This window comes from Oreochromis aureus, linkage group 2 (assembly GCF_013358895.1).
Source record: "Oreochromis aureus strain Israel breed Guangdong linkage group 2, ZZ_aureus, whole genome shotgun sequence".
Lineage (NCBI taxonomy): Eukaryota > Metazoa > Chordata > Actinopteri > Cichliformes > Cichlidae > Oreochromis > Oreochromis aureus.
In genome coordinates, this window is record NC_052943.1 from 235,545 (window position 1) to 250,858 (window position 15,314).

Below are 15,314 nucleotides of genomic sequence, written 5' to 3' on the forward strand. Positions count from 1 at the left end.
TGTTGTTCAAAATGTGCTCTGGCACAATCATAAGCATCTCTTGCTACTGAAAACAAGAAAAAAGCCGGTCCCTGCTATGGGCTGAACCATTTGTTAACAGTGGAGGGGGGGGGACACTATGCAATATATTCAGTTTTAGTATTTATATTCACTGTTGACTGTAACTACGCTCAAACTGTTAATGCTATCTTATTTTAATAAACAACACTGCCATATGCAAAACTGAGGTGGCACTTGGGGTGGCAAGGAATCATTTTAGGGTGGCACTTGCCACCCCATGCCACCCTTCTAGATCCGCCCCTGGATTCTTGATGAATGTGTGTTGTTGTTATTCAGCCTGGTTCAATGTGCCCCTTTTTAGCTTTGAGCACCCGCCCCTATAAACGTCTCTGCACGGCCCTGGAGAGGTGGTTGGACTGACCGCGGTGGGGGAGAGGTATGGCTCTGTATGCATGCTTGATGTTGGAGTAAACACGATATAGAGTGTTCTCTCCTCTGGCGGGACATTTGACATGCTGATAGAACTTTGGGAGCAAAGTCTTTATGTTGGCCTTATTAAAGTCACCTGCAATTACGTGAACACCGTCCGGGTGGGCCTGCTGCTGTTAACATGCTGGGAAATGATCTGATCTGATCTTTAGGCGGCACTAAATGACAGAAGTGCATGTACAGGGGTGCACATAAGTGGTCCGCAGGTGCGCATTCGCTGTCAAAATAAAAGACGCGCACCAGATAAGAAGTTGCAACATGCTTTTGCGTACATAAGATTTTCTGGAGGAGGACAGACATTTGTTTAGAACTCCTAAATATGTCGAAGCAAGCTCCTTTAAGCAATTACTTTGGTGTTCCTCCACCTCCAAAGAAATGTCAGGAGTCCGAAGCGCAAAAGAAGCCTGCAACCACTTTTCTCGGAAAAGTGGTTGCAGGAGGTGAGCTGGCTTCAAAGAAGAGCTGGCTTCAAAGAAATGATGAACGCACAGAGATGTGGTGCAGAATATGCTGTGAAAATCCCACTCTAGCGGACAAAAACAGTGCCTTTTATATGTACGCAAACGCGCGTTGCAACTTCTTATCTGGTGCGCGTCTTTTATTTTGACAGCGAATGCGCACCTGCGGACCACTTATGTGCACCCCTGTGCATGTATTTATCTGACACAACACCTCTGACACAGTCCCTGAATACTGGAGCTCCTAAGTTCACGTGTGGGATCGTGTAACCTATCACATGACTGTGGGGAAAGCTTGAACGTGGCTTTGTTCGGCTTTTTCTAAATTACATTTTCTTCTCCTGAATGTAAACTTTAAGCGGTGTTTTGGTAAAATACATTTCACAGCCCCTAACCCTGACAACAGCGCCGCCTGCTGTTTTTTGCTTTAACGTTTCATAAACTGCAGACATGTGGACGTCATGACGCAGCGTGCGCAGGGGAGTGGCCTGACACCCGGTAGTAATGTGCAGTCATCAGACTGAGTGAAAACAACAACATCAGCTCGATGTTTGCGTGACTCTCGCGGAGGCTTCAGCGCCTTTTCCTGCCGTTTCCCCGGGGGAGAGACAGCCCTCGCACGCCGACACTCCGGCCTCTGTCCCGCTGACTCCCTGGCCTGTGTTCCCCTGAGCGCCCGGAGGAGGGCCTTCGGCAGCGGGCAGAAATGTGGATCCACCCGGAGGAGGTGCTGCTGGCCGGGGCTCTGTGGGTGTCCGAGCGGGCGAACCCGTTCTTCGTCCTGCAGAGGAGGAGGGGGCACGGCCGCGGAGGGGGGCTCTCCGGTGAGTTGGTATTTCAAACATTAGCTCTGCGGCAGATGGAATAATCGATTAGTGATCGATAAGCTGAAAGTTGAAGATCCGGGGGTGTTTGCTGTTTTGTGAGTGGGTGATCTGCAGGTTAATCAGGCACGAGCAAAGATGGAGGCAAAGTTTGTCTACAGGGTAAAAATGATTGGTTTGAACTTTAGCACACATCAGCAAATTTCCACGTGATTGAACGTGATGCTGTGCAGCTAACCCTAACCCGGAGATCACCGTTAGCTCACACAGTGCTGTAAAATAACTGACGTACCAACATGGCTGCTGAGTGACCTGCACACTCAGCCCACATGCTGCTGTCTGTTAGATTTTACTGCGTGGATGTGTCTGAGGTGGAGCTCCTGAAGATGGTGTTCATTCGTGGTGTGCAGAAAGTGACTTGCAGTTCGAAAACCAGCTGACAGGAAGTATGATTCATGGTCTGACTGCAGGATGCAAGAAAGGTCCTCAGGGGTCAGCTGACAGGAGTGTTTACTGTCCCAGTAATCGAGTTTGTTGGGTTGAAAAGTCACAGTATTTTTAAAGAAGTGGGGGTGGACAGGTGTGAGGCCATATACAGTGCTGGGGTGGCGGGTCGTTTCATCATCGCAGCAACGTGAGGAAGAAGGCCCACTGTCCAAGTGAAGCGTAAAGAGAAGAATCTGTCAGCTTCAGAAACAGAGAGGTTAGAGTTTAAAAGGGCTGAGCAGCTGTGGTTCAGCCTGCAGGACGACGAGGAGGAGGTCTCACTGATGCTGCCACAGGGAGGTGCAGCAAAGCCTCACATGGAGCCTGAACATGGAGGAACAATCAGAGGTGAAGACCACACAGCAGCAGAGACCCACCCTGAGCTGAGGTCCGTGTGCTCAGTGTGGAGAGGATACTCCACAGAGTTTAGCTCTGTTCGGTGTCGTGTGATGATCTATATGTCGTAAGTGGCTTAATTTGTAAATACAAAGAATCTGGTTTGACGTCTAATCATCATTCAACATTCAACCAGAACGCCTCCTACATGAGGTGTTTCCTGTCACACTGGGGGGGGGGCTGATCCGGGACACACTGAAGACTCTCGGCTGGTTTGACAAGGCTGCAGTAACGCCCAAGACAACCTGGGGCAGGTGATCAGGGAGAACAGGTGTGTTGCCCTGCAATGTATGTGTAGCTCAATGGGAGGCATGGCTCTCATAGAACGATGAATTCATATGTACGATATAACTAATTAAAACTTTTGAGAGTTTTTAAAATTGCGTTCAGCTGGTGGACATGTACATGTGGTCACCACTGAAATGATGAAACAATGTGTCAGAGTAACGACCTGGATGCTGCTGGGATTTGGTTTAAGTCATTAAATGAATTATTTAATAGGTTTTCATGTGCGAGTCCACCTTGGGAACCAGACCAATCAGGGCCAGCGATTGCAGCACCATAACAGTTTGACAGAGGACCAGTCAGGTGTGACTTGCAGTTAAATCACAGACAGGAACCATCAGCTCTGTGACCATCTCTGAGACTCGGACCGACTCGGCTCTGACGTGTCCGAGCTCTGCCTTCAACATCTGTTCAGTCAGAACAGAACAAATAACTGTCTCCCAAAACCAGAACCGTGAAGGTCTGGAACAAGAAATGCTCTCTGATATGGTCCAAGTCCAGAACACCTTCAATCCAAACACTGATCAGATCCAGATAACTGCCCAAGTTGCTTCACCTGTCTGTCTCTGTGCAGGTCTCCTGGTTGGGACTCTGGATGTGGTTCTGGACTCCAGTGCCCGGGTAGCACCGTACAGGATTCTGCTGCAGACTGCGGACTCTCAGATCTACTGGAACATCGCCTGTGGTGAGTGGGCCTCGCCGAGCTACGAACGTGAATGCGGAAAATGTCATTTCTGTTCATGTTTACAGGTAAACGTGTAGAAACACAAAGGCGGGAGTCATAAAGCAGAGGGCCGCTCTGATGCGATGAGCTCGAGTTGATGCTTCCAGCAGTTTAACTCGCAGCCTTCGACTGCTGCTGTTAAAGATCTCTAACATAAAAAGTTGCTTGTCATTTTGGTGTGACAGTCACCATCCCCGAGGTGAGGAGACTCGCTGAGCCAGCTCACCTGCTGCAGAGCTTAGTTCAGTCCAGTTTTATTTAAGAAGTGTGAAATCTCAGTAACAGCTGCCTGGAAAAAGCTTCATAGTGTGAGGTAAGAACTCTACAATAGCTCAACGATTAACAGGTGTATTTTCCCCAAAGGTCCTGTTGGCTGGTCTGTTCCCATGTTCACTTCAAAAGCATGTTTGTTTGCGATGTCACTGCTGCCGTCACACTGTCACATGAATGCTGAGCTCAGTGATCACTGCCTCTGAGAGCCTCCAAAGAGTTCTGATGCATGAACCTCTTGTAATGACCTCCACTGTGACCTCAAACAGATGGAGAACATTTTGTCCTCAGTCTGCACAAAATATCTGCTGCCGTCGCTCGAAAGGCCTCTGACTGTTTCCTCTGGTGAGGGGGAGGACAGAAACTCACAAGTTCATCGTCACTGAGGTCGACACCATGGGCTGAGGATGTCTCCTGTCCAAAGATTGCCCAGATTATCCTTAACTTGATGATATCATAGTTGGACTGGCTGTAAGCACATTGCTTAAATTCAATTAACGTAACCGTGACTCTGTGGTTCAGCTCCATTTTAACTGGCTAAGATCTAAATCATTTCACAGATTTGTAGTTACCTGGTTAGCTCACCTGCAGCTTTCCTGGTGGACGGCACTAATCTAAGAAGCTAATATGAATTTCACTGAAGCAAAGGTCATCGGCTTTCATTTGTAGTTTGCGTTCTTTGTTCTCGCGTAATGACATCACAGGCACTGATTGGCTGATTGTGTCAGGTGTGTAACACCTGATTGTGTCATGTGAGAGGAGCCACCTGGTTAAACCCTCAGCCGTGTCTTGCAGGTTCGTCTAGGAAAGAGATCACTGAGCACTGGGATTGGCTGGAAGCCAATCTCCTCCAGACCATCTCCATCTTCGACAACGATGAAGATATCACCACCTTCGTCAAAGGAAAGATCTCTGTATGTCACCTCCTATTTGTTCAGGCTGTCTGTTTTTTGCTGTGTGCTGCTGCTGAGTGATGTCACTTCCTGCAGGGCATCATCGCAGAGGAGAACCGGTTAAAGCCCGGAGAGGAGCACGAGGAGGACAGCGGGAAGTTTCGGGAGGCAGAGCTGAAGATGAGGAAGCTGTTTGGCATGCCTGAGGAGGAGAAGCTGGTGAATTATTACTCCTGCAGCTACTGGAAGGGCCGAGTGCCACGACAGGGCTGGCTCTACCTGTCCGTCAACCATTTGTGCTTCTACTCCTTCCTGCTTGGAAAGGAAGGTACGAGCAGCCAATCACAGGCCAGCATTTAATCCTGTTTTTACACTGAATGCTTTGTTGCTTAAAGCTCAAAGAGAGAGCTCAGACATAAAACAGCTGGATCATATGCACCTGACTGAACAGCAGAGACCAAAGTTAGAGGATAAAGTGCTTATTTTTCTTCTCTTGTTAATGAATATGACGTGAAGGAATCGATTCTGTGGGCGTGTTTTACCAAGATTTGATATAAAACAACCAGGGCAGAACGTTTGAGTTGGTTCAGATAGATCATAAAAACGACTGCACCATAGGAAGTGCTGAGGTTGTGTCTTGTGTGGCTACAGGTCTTCCTCAGAATCAGGGTTCTTGCACATTCTTTCTTTGTGTGAGGTTGGTTTGAGCTCATTCCTGTCTCCATCTCGCCCACACTTTGATATCTGGGCCTGGTTTCTTTGTCCCCGGTTTCTGGGGACAAAGCTACAGCTGGTCTTCCAGGTTCTCTTGGGTTTGGATCAGGACTCTGGGTCAGCTGTGAGTATTGTGTTGTGTTGTAAAATAACTATGTGAGGGAAAGGACCCTGCTTCAGAGTAAGACCTGAAGCCACAGAAGACACAAACCTCAGCACTTCCTGTGGGTGCAGTCGTTTTTATGATCTATCTGAACCAACTCAAACATTCTGCCCTCACTGAAGGTTTTCCTCACATCATATGTTTCTCAGCTGGTCGTTCTCTTGATCATAGAACAGGTCAGTGCAGAATGTACACACATACATTCATTTCCTAACTTTTTTAATGCTTGTGTGCATTCGAATCACGGTGGCAGCAGCCTGAGCAAAGTTTTCCAGTCCTGCCTCTCCCTGGCCTCCTCTCGCTTATCCAGGGGGACGCCGAGATGTTCCCAGGCAGGGGCGGTCCTGGCCTGTTTGGTGCCCTGGGCGAACACTCCCTCTATGCCATGAGTACCATTCACAGAGAGTTGGGGAGTGGCTGCAATCACAGCATTGTAAGATGGGGACAGATGTACTCTTAGGACCCCTCCTTGATTCAGAGATGGTCTTTCCCTTTTCACGTAAATGGCCTCCTTGACTCCGCCCTCAAACCAGCGTTCCTCCCTGTCCATTGAAAGAGTGTCCACTGGCCTGTAGGTGTAAATAGACTGCAGAGTCCTGGCCCTACTAATGAATGTTGTTTCAGGATACATAATACCTGCCATTATCCAAAGACGCATCTGCTTACCTGTGTCTGACCTTTTCTTGTCCACCTTCCATCAGTAATTTTGCACTCCAGTATTAACACCCAACCCCACAACATAAACTAATAGACCTACAGCTTGTATAGGGTCTTTCTTTCTGGGATTGCACACAACCCAGAAAAAATAATTCATACTTAATGGGCTTGGATTGACAACATTATAAATAAAATGTGCACTATTTGGAAGCAGCCCACCTCCCTCCCCTTTCGACTTCAGCACAGCAGCAGCAGGCACACCGAGGGCCCTCGCCCTCACTTTTCGTGTATATGTGTGTGAAAGAATTTAGAAAACGCAGTCGAATGCCTTCTCCAAGTGCACAAAACACATGGACTAGATCGTCAAAACTCCCAGGCACCCTAAAATATCCTCCAGAGGATAAAGAGCTGGTCCACTGTTCCACGACCTGGACAGGGACTACGTTTGACGGTCGGGCTGTCCTCTCAAGCATCCTGGCACAAAATGTCCAGTGGAGGCTGAGGAGTGTGAGCCCCCTGAACCTGATGGCCCCCTTCTTGTGAAAACTCCTAACCCTGTGCCTAGCAGGGGAACCTTTGATTTCTCCTTTGACCAATTTGCCACAGGAGACCTTATCAGGAGGATGAAAACCCACCACAACTGCGAACATTATATTTGTCTCATGTGGACCACTGTTGTGTTTGGGGGCTTTCTTTGATATCCCAGAAATCATCCTCTTTGAACAACCAGATTCAAGTTCATCTCTTTATTGTGAGCAAACTTTTACAGATTACAGGTAACTCTCCTTGACCAGGTAACAAAAACTCAAAATGTCCTTCGTGGTGGTTTTTTTTTTTTTTTTTTTTTTTTTTTTTTTTCAGATTTAGGAGAACCTTGAATCAGAAATAGTAGTATGTTGAAAATGTCAGAAAACCTAGATTTTTCTCCACTTTTGGTCTCTACTGTAGAAACCCATGCATTGTCTTAACCAGCTCTGCATGCTGGAGCTTCTCCCAGCTGTCTTTATGTGTGAGAGGTGGGGTTTAGAAGCATTCAGAAGTTCTTTGTTGATGTCATCCTGTGACCTCTGACCTCAGTGACTCTGGTGGTGCCATGGACCGAGGTGACACAGCTGGAGAAGAACGCCACCCTGCTGTTTCCAGAGAGTGTCCGCGTGAGCACTCGTGACACCGAACATTTCTTCTCAATGTTTCTCAACATCAACGACACCTTCAAGTTGATGGAGCAGCTCGCTAACATTGCCATGCGCCAGCTGCTCGACAACGAGGCATTTGCCGCCGACCTGTCGCTGCCCAAACCCAGCAAAACGTTGAAGAACGTCTCTGCGCTGAAGAGGTGTCCCTCTGTTTGCACCAGATGGGTTTCTTTGCCTTAAGTCTGTTTTCAGCGCACTCTTGGTTACCCTCATCATCTGTTTCTTGTCTGCAGGGATCTGGACGCCCGGGCGAAGAACGAGCGATACCGGGCGATGTTTCGGCTGACGCAGGAGGAGCGGCTTGACGGACACACGGACTGCACCCTGTGGACGCCGTTCGCAAAGATGCACGTTGTCGGACAGCTCTTCATCTCCAACAACTACATCTGCTTCAGCAGCAAAGAGGAAGACCTGTGTCAGCTCATCATACCCCTCCGAGAGGTTAGCTGGGTCAGCTGGTGCTGCAGGAAGTAGATGAGCTGGGGTCAGAGGTCACATGATGGCTACAACGTCAGATATTACAGAGTGCTGCAGATGAACACAAATACTTTCATACTTTGGTCATTTTACCCATCGTTCTCTGCAGGTCTCCATTGTGGAGAAGGCGGACAGCAGCAGCGTCCTGCCCTGCCCTGTCTCCATCAGCACCAAGAACAAGATGAACTTCCTGTTCGCCAACCTCAAAGACAGGGACTTCCTGGTCCAACGTATTTCTGACTTCCTTCAGCGAACGCCGGACAGCTCGTGGGGCGACACCAACCCGCTGTCTCAGATTAGTCACTCGGTATGTCCATCACTGCTCGTACCGTGGTTCAGCTGCTTTCACACAGTCCTCATGGTTTTTGTTCTTGTCCTCAGGCGTCCTCCGCCGTACCCCCATCTTCTTCTCCAGGTTCTGAGTCCGTTCAGAAGGGTCGCCATTACCACCCTGGCCTACCCACAGCCATCCAGGGTCTCCTGCAGCTCTATCACCGAGACGACCCAGAGGACCTGGGACCCAAAGCCGTGAGTACAGATCCGCTCAGTACCCAGCAGTACTGTCCAGCCAGTCCTGGTACTGACCTCATTTCCTCCCTCCTGCAGATGAGGGAGAAGATGAAGGAGGAGTCATGGAACATCCATTTCTTAGAGTTTGGTCGAGGCGTCTGCATGTACCGGACTTCCAGAACCAGAGAACTGGTCCTCAATGGGATCCCAGAGCGCCTGAGAGGGGAGCTGTGGCTGCTGTTCTCTGGTTCGTGTTCACTCGTCATCCATCCATGAATTTCAGTTTATGCTCATTTTTGCATACTCATCTGTCCTCCCGTCCATCCAGGAGCACAAAACGAGATGGCCACCCACCCTGGTTACTATGGTGAACTGGTGGAACAGGCCATGGGGCTATGCTCATTAGCTACTGAGGAGATTGAGCGCGACCTTCACCGCTCGATGCCCGAACACCGAGCCTTCCAGAATGAGATGGGCATTGCCGCCCTGCGCCGCGTCCTCACTGCATACGCCCACCGCAACCCGGGCATTGGATATTGCCAGGTACTCCCATAAAGCAAAATGAAACAGAAGTGTCATGTTTCCCCATCAAGCTCAGCCGGGTGACTGAAACGACCCCCTGACACAGCTGATGAAGTCTGCACTAACATGATGTTTAAGAATGTGTAAGGCGTCCTGAGGTGGTGTTGGTTTGTTGTTTCTGACCTGCTGTCTCCTCCACCAGGCAATGAACATCGTCACCTCTGTCCTGCTGCTCTACTGCACCGAGGAAGAGGCCTTCTGGCTGCTGGTGGCGCTGTGTGAGCGTATGCTTCCCGACTACTACAACACCCGAGTCGTAGGTCAGTAGGAGGCAGGGTCACAGCACCAGAATAGATCCATCCTCTGGTGGAGACGGGGATCTGAGGAGTCCTTCTTAGGCATGGGGTTAGTGACGTGGTTTCTGTATGTCCTGCAGGAGCGCTGGTGGATCAGGGGGTGTTTGAGGAGTTGACCCGGTCCTTCCTCCCCCTGCTCTATGAACACATGCAGGAGCTGGGGGTCATCTCCACCATCAGCCTGTCCTGGTTCCTCACCCTCTTCCTGTCTGTGATGCCCTTCGACAGCGCCGTCCTGTTGGTCGACTGCTTCTTCTATGAGGGCATCAAGGTCATCTTTCAGGTAGGTGTGCTGCTGGACCCGGGGACACCCACAGATCCATTATTTTGGATGTGAATGAGATCTTGCTATAGCTGAATGACTTCCTGTCTCTAAATGTACCCGCAGGTGGCGCTGGCTGTCCTCCATGACAACATGGATGCCCTGCTCTCCTGTAGTGACGAGGGAGAGGCCATGACCATCCTGGGCAGGTACGAGTCCAGAGCCAGAATCGGCTCACTCCTAACTGTTCTGTGTACACCTGAGGAATAAATCCAACGTGTGCTGCAGGTACTTGGATAATGTGGTCAATAAACAGACTGTGGCTCCGCCCATCCCTCACCCGCACGCCCTGCTGACAAGTGGAGATGAGCCGCCGCCCGAAATTGACGTCTTTGACCTCATAAAGTCATCGTACGAGGTGATGCCAGAGTTTCTCTCTGTTGGAGGGGTGGGGGGCTCACTAAGCTTTCTCACTGGGATAAATCCAGACGGATGACGTGAAGGTCAGAACCTTGAAAAACAAACTACTTTATGTAGACAGCCAATAAAACGATGAGAGCTCTACGTTGTGACTGATGTTGGAAGCGTAAATGTTTTCTAACATTTAATGAATTATTCCGCCTTAAGAACACGCCGCAAGCTGCCTTTGAGCTGCACGTTAGGTCTTCACCTAGAGCTGCAGGAGGCAGGGCCACAAACCATAAACCCCACAGAGTCAAATACACACAGAGCACAAGAGGAGCACAAATAAAATATTCACCATTAACTTAACTGGCTGAAAGTCAGCTGTCACATTAAGGGCTGTGGTTGTGACCTTTCAATATGAAGCATCTTGAGGCCACTGTTGTTGTGATTTGGCACTGTGTGAAAAAACCTGAATCGAAAGTAGAGTTGAATAGATGACTGTCTGCACCTAGGCAGAGACCCTCAAACACCACTGTTGGGTTTTTGTACTGAACATGAACTATTGTTGGGCTTAATGCACCCAGAGTGGACTGTAAAGCTCTGTGGGTGGTCTAACAGTCCACACTACCTGCTGAGAGCGGCGCCACACTGACTGAGTCTTTCTCGTTCCCCACACGAGCTGATGGATCTTCCTCGGCAGGTTGATGAGCAGCTTTGGTGGTGCAGGAAGGATGCTTGTGATGAAATGCATCCCCTTCTCTCTGAGGTAACTGCAGCTTCTTCTTCTCTGTGCAGAAGTTTGGCAGTCTGCGCTCTGATGTCATTGAGCAGATGAGGTTCAAGCAGAGGTTAAAGGTCATCCAGTCCCTGGAGGACACTGCCAAGAGAAGTGTGGTGAGTGTTATCACGAACTTATACAGCGCGTTAATGAAGACATTGAGCTCACAGGTGTGTGTGTGTGTGTGTGCGTGCAGGTGAGGGCAATGATGACGGAGTCAGCCTTCAGTATTGAAGAGCTGGAGGAGCTCTACTGTCTGTTCAAGGTGAGTTCATGTTTGTCACACAGTTCCTGTGCTGACCTGATGTTCAGGTATGATTCTGTTAGAAAGTGTTTCAGCAAACAGGACAAAGCTCTGAAACTTCCTCATCGTCCTGCAGGCTGATCCAGAGCTGCTCAGCCTTTTACACTCTAATCTTTCTGCTCCTGGGTGCTCTGAGTTTGCTCTGTGAGACAGCGAGCCTTCTCGGAGGGTCTTCCTCACTTGGCTGTATGCTGCGATGAAGGAAAGCACCCCTTCCCACGGCTTTTTGATGTTCTTGTTTCTGCTTCTGGACCAAAGTGTTGATGTGTCCTTTCCCGATGTTCTCATTTTTCCTGTCTAACAGTAGCTTCCATTACGTCTCATCACTTATGAAGAGATGTAGGTGTAACCCGCGCCTGTTTATCAGACAGGAAGTGACCTTGTTTTTGTGTGACCCTGCAAGAGTCAGAACTTCATTTTTTTTCCTTTTTCAAATCTGTTCTGTGATGTAAACATTGCTCTACCTGTATGTTCAAGTATGTCACTGCCTCTAACCCCGCCTCCTTTTTTGTCCATCCCACCGATCCAGTCCAAACACATGACCAGCTGTTACTGGGGTTCCAGCAGCTCTGCCGCTGAGCGTCACGATCCCAGCCTGCCGTACTTGGAGCAGTACCGCATCGACCCGCTTCAGTTCCGTCAGCTCTTCGTCTCGCTCGCTCCCTGGGTCTGTGGAGGGCACAATCCAACGCTGTCGGCCCGCCTCTTCAGGCTGCTGGACCAGAACCAGGATGGGCTAGTCAACTTTAAAGAGTTCATCACAGGACTAAGTGAGCCCAGATTACAGATTACAGCCTCTGATTACATATTACATATCCAGATGATAGATTAGTGATCCAAATGACAGATTACAGATCTAGATTAGCACTTCAGAAAATAGATTACAGATTCACAATCCAAATTACATATTATATATTACAGGTCAGCATTAGAGCTTCAGGTTGCAGAGCTCCACAGGTCTTAGTGTGTGTTTGTTTTGCAGGTGGGATGTATCACGGGGACATGACGGAAAAACTGAAGCTACTGTACAAGCTCCACCTACCTCCAGGTAACACAGCTCACCTGTACAGGTGAGTGTAACCCTGAATCATGAGATCAGCTCTTCCTTATTCTGCACTGATCCGGTTTTGGTCCTGATGAATTCTGTAACCCTCTGGCCGTGACGTCAGAGGTTCCAGCCTTTACACTGCCAGATTTTTGGGGCCAAACCCAGCGTGGTGGACCAGGTGTGAATGGGGTCGAAGTCGGGTTTTGGGTGTCAGATCGGGTTTGGGGTCTCTGTGGGGTCTCCTGGTTTTGAAGGCTGGTAAATTGAGAGCTGGTGAGAACTGAATGGATCAAAGACTGAACCACAGGTGGAGAACCTGCGACTCACCTGCTGCTTGTTTGTTGTAGCTCTGTGTCCGGAGGAGGCGGAGTCTGCTCTAGAGGCCACGCAGTTCTTCACCGAGGAGGAACCTCGAGGTGAACACACACTCACACACTCCTTGATCCTGGATCTGTTGTCACTTCCTGTTAAAATGGAGTTCTTCCTCCCTGCTGCTCAGAGAGGATCCTGTGTTTGTCGGTAACCGCTGAGTCTGCGTAAAGCTTAAATCAAACTGATCAATCTGCATGAACAAACCTTGGATTAACACACCTGAACATTTCACTCTGCTTCTCCTTCCTCTTTTCCTTCTTCCTCTTTCTGTGATGTTTCCTTCCAGAAGCTTCCTTCTTCTCTGATCAGAATGCATTGCGGCAGCAGGAAGTGACACCAGGTTTGTGTCTGCTTGGTTTGAGGGTTAGGGACGTTACTCTGCTGCCAAGTTATTCTAATGTTTTTCTCGTGTTTTTGTGATGATGATCATAACATTAGCAGATAATTTGAAAGTTTCTGGCTAAGCTATCAGGTTAATTCCCCAGCGTTAACTAAACTTAGAAGACCGTCAGCTCAGGATTGAATTTAACCTGGAAAATGAGGTCGTGGTGACCTCATCCATCTTTAGACCATCTGTTCCTTTCTCACATTTAACCCCATAGTTTGATAATGAGGATGATTTCTATCTGAACAGGTGAGGAGCCAAAAGATGGAGACAGTGAGGAGAAAAAAGGTAACTTGACCTCCCTGACTCGAGCCTTTAACATGGAGGAATCACTGAGGCCTAGCCCAGTTGTTTGACCCCTGACCTTTGGTCTGTTTTAGAGGTGAAGGACTACAGGTACTACCTGAGGATGTGGGCCAAGGAGAAGGAGACCAAGAGAGAGACCATCAAAGACCTGCCAAGGATGAACCAGGTGAGCCTGTGAGGTGTCACACCATTTTTTACAGACACAGGTGTGACACACAGGTAGCAAGGATGGTTCAAACCGGAAATCTAAGGGGGTGTTAAAGGCAGCACACACCTGGACAGGTCGCCACAGAGAGACTGATTAATTTTAATAAAATTAAGTAATTAGTGTTTTATTCTTAGTCCTCGTGGGGAGAGGAAGACACAAACAAGCACACCTGTAAAACATTATGTACACCTGTGTGTGTTATTGTATATATTAATGTGTGTGTGTGTGTGTGTGTGTGCAGGAGCAGTTCATTGAGTTGTGTAAAACTCTGTACAACATGTTCAGTGAGGAGGCTCTTGAGCAGCAGCTCTATCACGCCATCGCCACGGTTGCCAGTTTGCTGCTGCGCATCGGCGAAGTCGGCAAGAAGTTCAACAACGGCACCAAGAAGCGCGAGACCATGCCACAGACCTCACTCTCTGCTCAGACCCCGCCCCACAGCCCTCAGGGGGAGGAGGAGGGGCCCGGTCACGGGGCGTCTGGTGAGTCCGAGGTGTGCCGGGCTCTGGCCGACGCCCAGCTGGAGGTGGTGGCGCCTCAGATGTCCGACGAGGAAACAAAAGATGACGTGTCTGTATCTTCGTATTCGGTGGTGAGTGCCGGCTCGCTGCAGTGCGAGGATATCGCTGAGGACACGGTGCTGATCAGGGGCAGCGAGCAGAGGCAGGGAAGCGTGCTGGATACGGATTGGTCGATCACCTTTGAGCAGGTGTTGGCTTCGATGCTGACAGAGCCGCCGCTTGTCGACTACTTTGAGAGGAAGAGGGACATCCAGGCCAAAATGGCCGCCTGCAAGGCTCAGCGGGCAGTGGAGCGCCAGATAAGCTCCGCCTCCGACCATGAACTCACGCAGCATTCTACCTGAGCACCTCCCTCACCTGTCCACGTACACCATACAGGTAACCGATGTAATCAGCTAAGTGGATCATGTGACTGGAGCCTCTCTGATGGTGTTACAGTGACAATGACTCTGATTGGCTGGCGGGTCCTGCAGATTAAACTTCCTGTTTCAGTGTCCATGTGTTTGAGATCTTATCGATTAGAGACAATCTGATCAATCAATAAGCGCATTGATCTGTTAAAGGTCTGCATTTCCTTTAGTTGTTTCACAATAAAAGCCTTTATGTAGTGACTGAGGTGTTTTACTGTGAAGGAGCTGGAGGAAGTGTCCCACACCGCTGTATAGATCATTTATTCATCTTTTTAATTATTCAGCTCCTGTGTCTCTGCAGGACCAATCAGTGAACAGGAAACAGAAACATAAATGCTTGGCGAGCTCCCCTGTAAAAGACTCAAACACGTGTGAGTCGCATCAGACTTTTATTGTGAAATAAAGATTTATAATCAGTACTAATGGTTTATAATCAATAACGGTAAAGACGCCATATTTCACCAGGTGTGTTTACACCTGGACTCTTACTTTGAAGCCTTGTTTGTTCTCCCCACTGCCTGTGTGATGACATCACTCTGTTGGTGATGATGTCATCATGTTTTTATGTGTTTGATCTGATTTTAAACTCGCTGTGTTGATCTGTTATTCGTGTGTTGTTCTAATAAATACTGGAGGAAGTTCTTATGCTGCTGTGTCATCTTTGAGAAATGTGTCATCATTTAAAGGGTCGGCGCAACATGTGACAGTTTCAAAGGTCAGAGGTCGTCTCATGCTTCATCATCTTACTTCAAGTTTATAAGATTTTTTAATGACACAGTTACACTTTAAGAAAAGACGTTTAAAGTAATTACTTTTGATAAACTGGTGAGCAGGTGTTTATGTGATTAAGTCATGTGACCTCTGAACTCAGCACTGATGCAGGAAGTGACACACT

The 15,314-nt window shown here is 48.7% G+C and overlaps 1 protein-coding gene across 5 annotated transcripts; it reads left to right on the plus strand.

The window, feature by feature from the left end:
* Window positions 1-1,388: 1,388 nt before the first annotated feature.
* Window positions 1,389-15,064, plus strand: LOC116335501 (TBC1 domain family member 9B). Of its 5 annotated transcripts, XM_031759205.2 has the most exons (23): window positions 1,389-1,771; window positions 3,513-3,623; window positions 4,728-4,846; window positions 4,922-5,153; window positions 7,437-7,695; window positions 7,789-7,996; window positions 8,142-8,339; window positions 8,414-8,560; window positions 8,639-8,789; window positions 8,871-9,085; window positions 9,267-9,384; window positions 9,501-9,703; window positions 9,809-9,891; window positions 9,971-10,100; window positions 10,883-10,981; window positions 11,062-11,130; window positions 11,699-11,939; window positions 12,152-12,217; window positions 12,565-12,633; window positions 12,876-12,929; window positions 13,224-13,262; window positions 13,355-13,446; window positions 13,730-15,064. In XM_031759205.2, exons 1-23 carry the CDS (start codon window positions 1,654-1,656, stop codon window positions 14,351-14,353), a joined length of 3,645 nt encoding a protein of 1,214 aa, XP_031615065.1. In that variant the 5' UTR covers window positions 1,389-1,653; the 3' UTR covers window positions 14,354-15,064. The 5 variants fall into 5 exon arrangements, 4 of the variants coding, with proteins under 4 accessions (XP_031615065.1, XP_031615068.1, XP_039470984.1 ...); XR_005613819.1 differs by lacking the exon at window positions 13,730-15,064 and having other exon boundaries at window positions 1,397-1,771; window positions 12,152-12,239; XM_031759206.2 differs by lacking the exon at window positions 12,876-12,929 and having other exon boundaries at window positions 1,409-1,771.
* The last annotated feature ends 250 nt before the right edge of the window (window positions 15,065-15,314 follow it).

What these genes read in the sequence shown, in the direction of transcription:
- LOC116335501 (XM_031759205.2), top strand. Translation starts at nt 1,654, where the DNA reads ATGTGGATCCACCCGGAGGAGGTGCTGCTGGCCGGGGCTCTGTGGGTG. An exon ending in TCGTCAAAGGAAAGATCTCT is followed by an intron (nt 4,847 to 4,921) that starts GTATGTCACCTC and finishes CACTTCCTGCAG; the next exon opens with GGCATCATCGCAGAGGAGAA. An exon ending in ACCTGCCAAGGATGAACCAG is followed by an intron (nt 13,447 to 13,729) that starts GTGAGCCTGTGA and finishes GTGTGTGTGCAG; the next exon opens with GAGCAGTTCATTGAGTTGTG.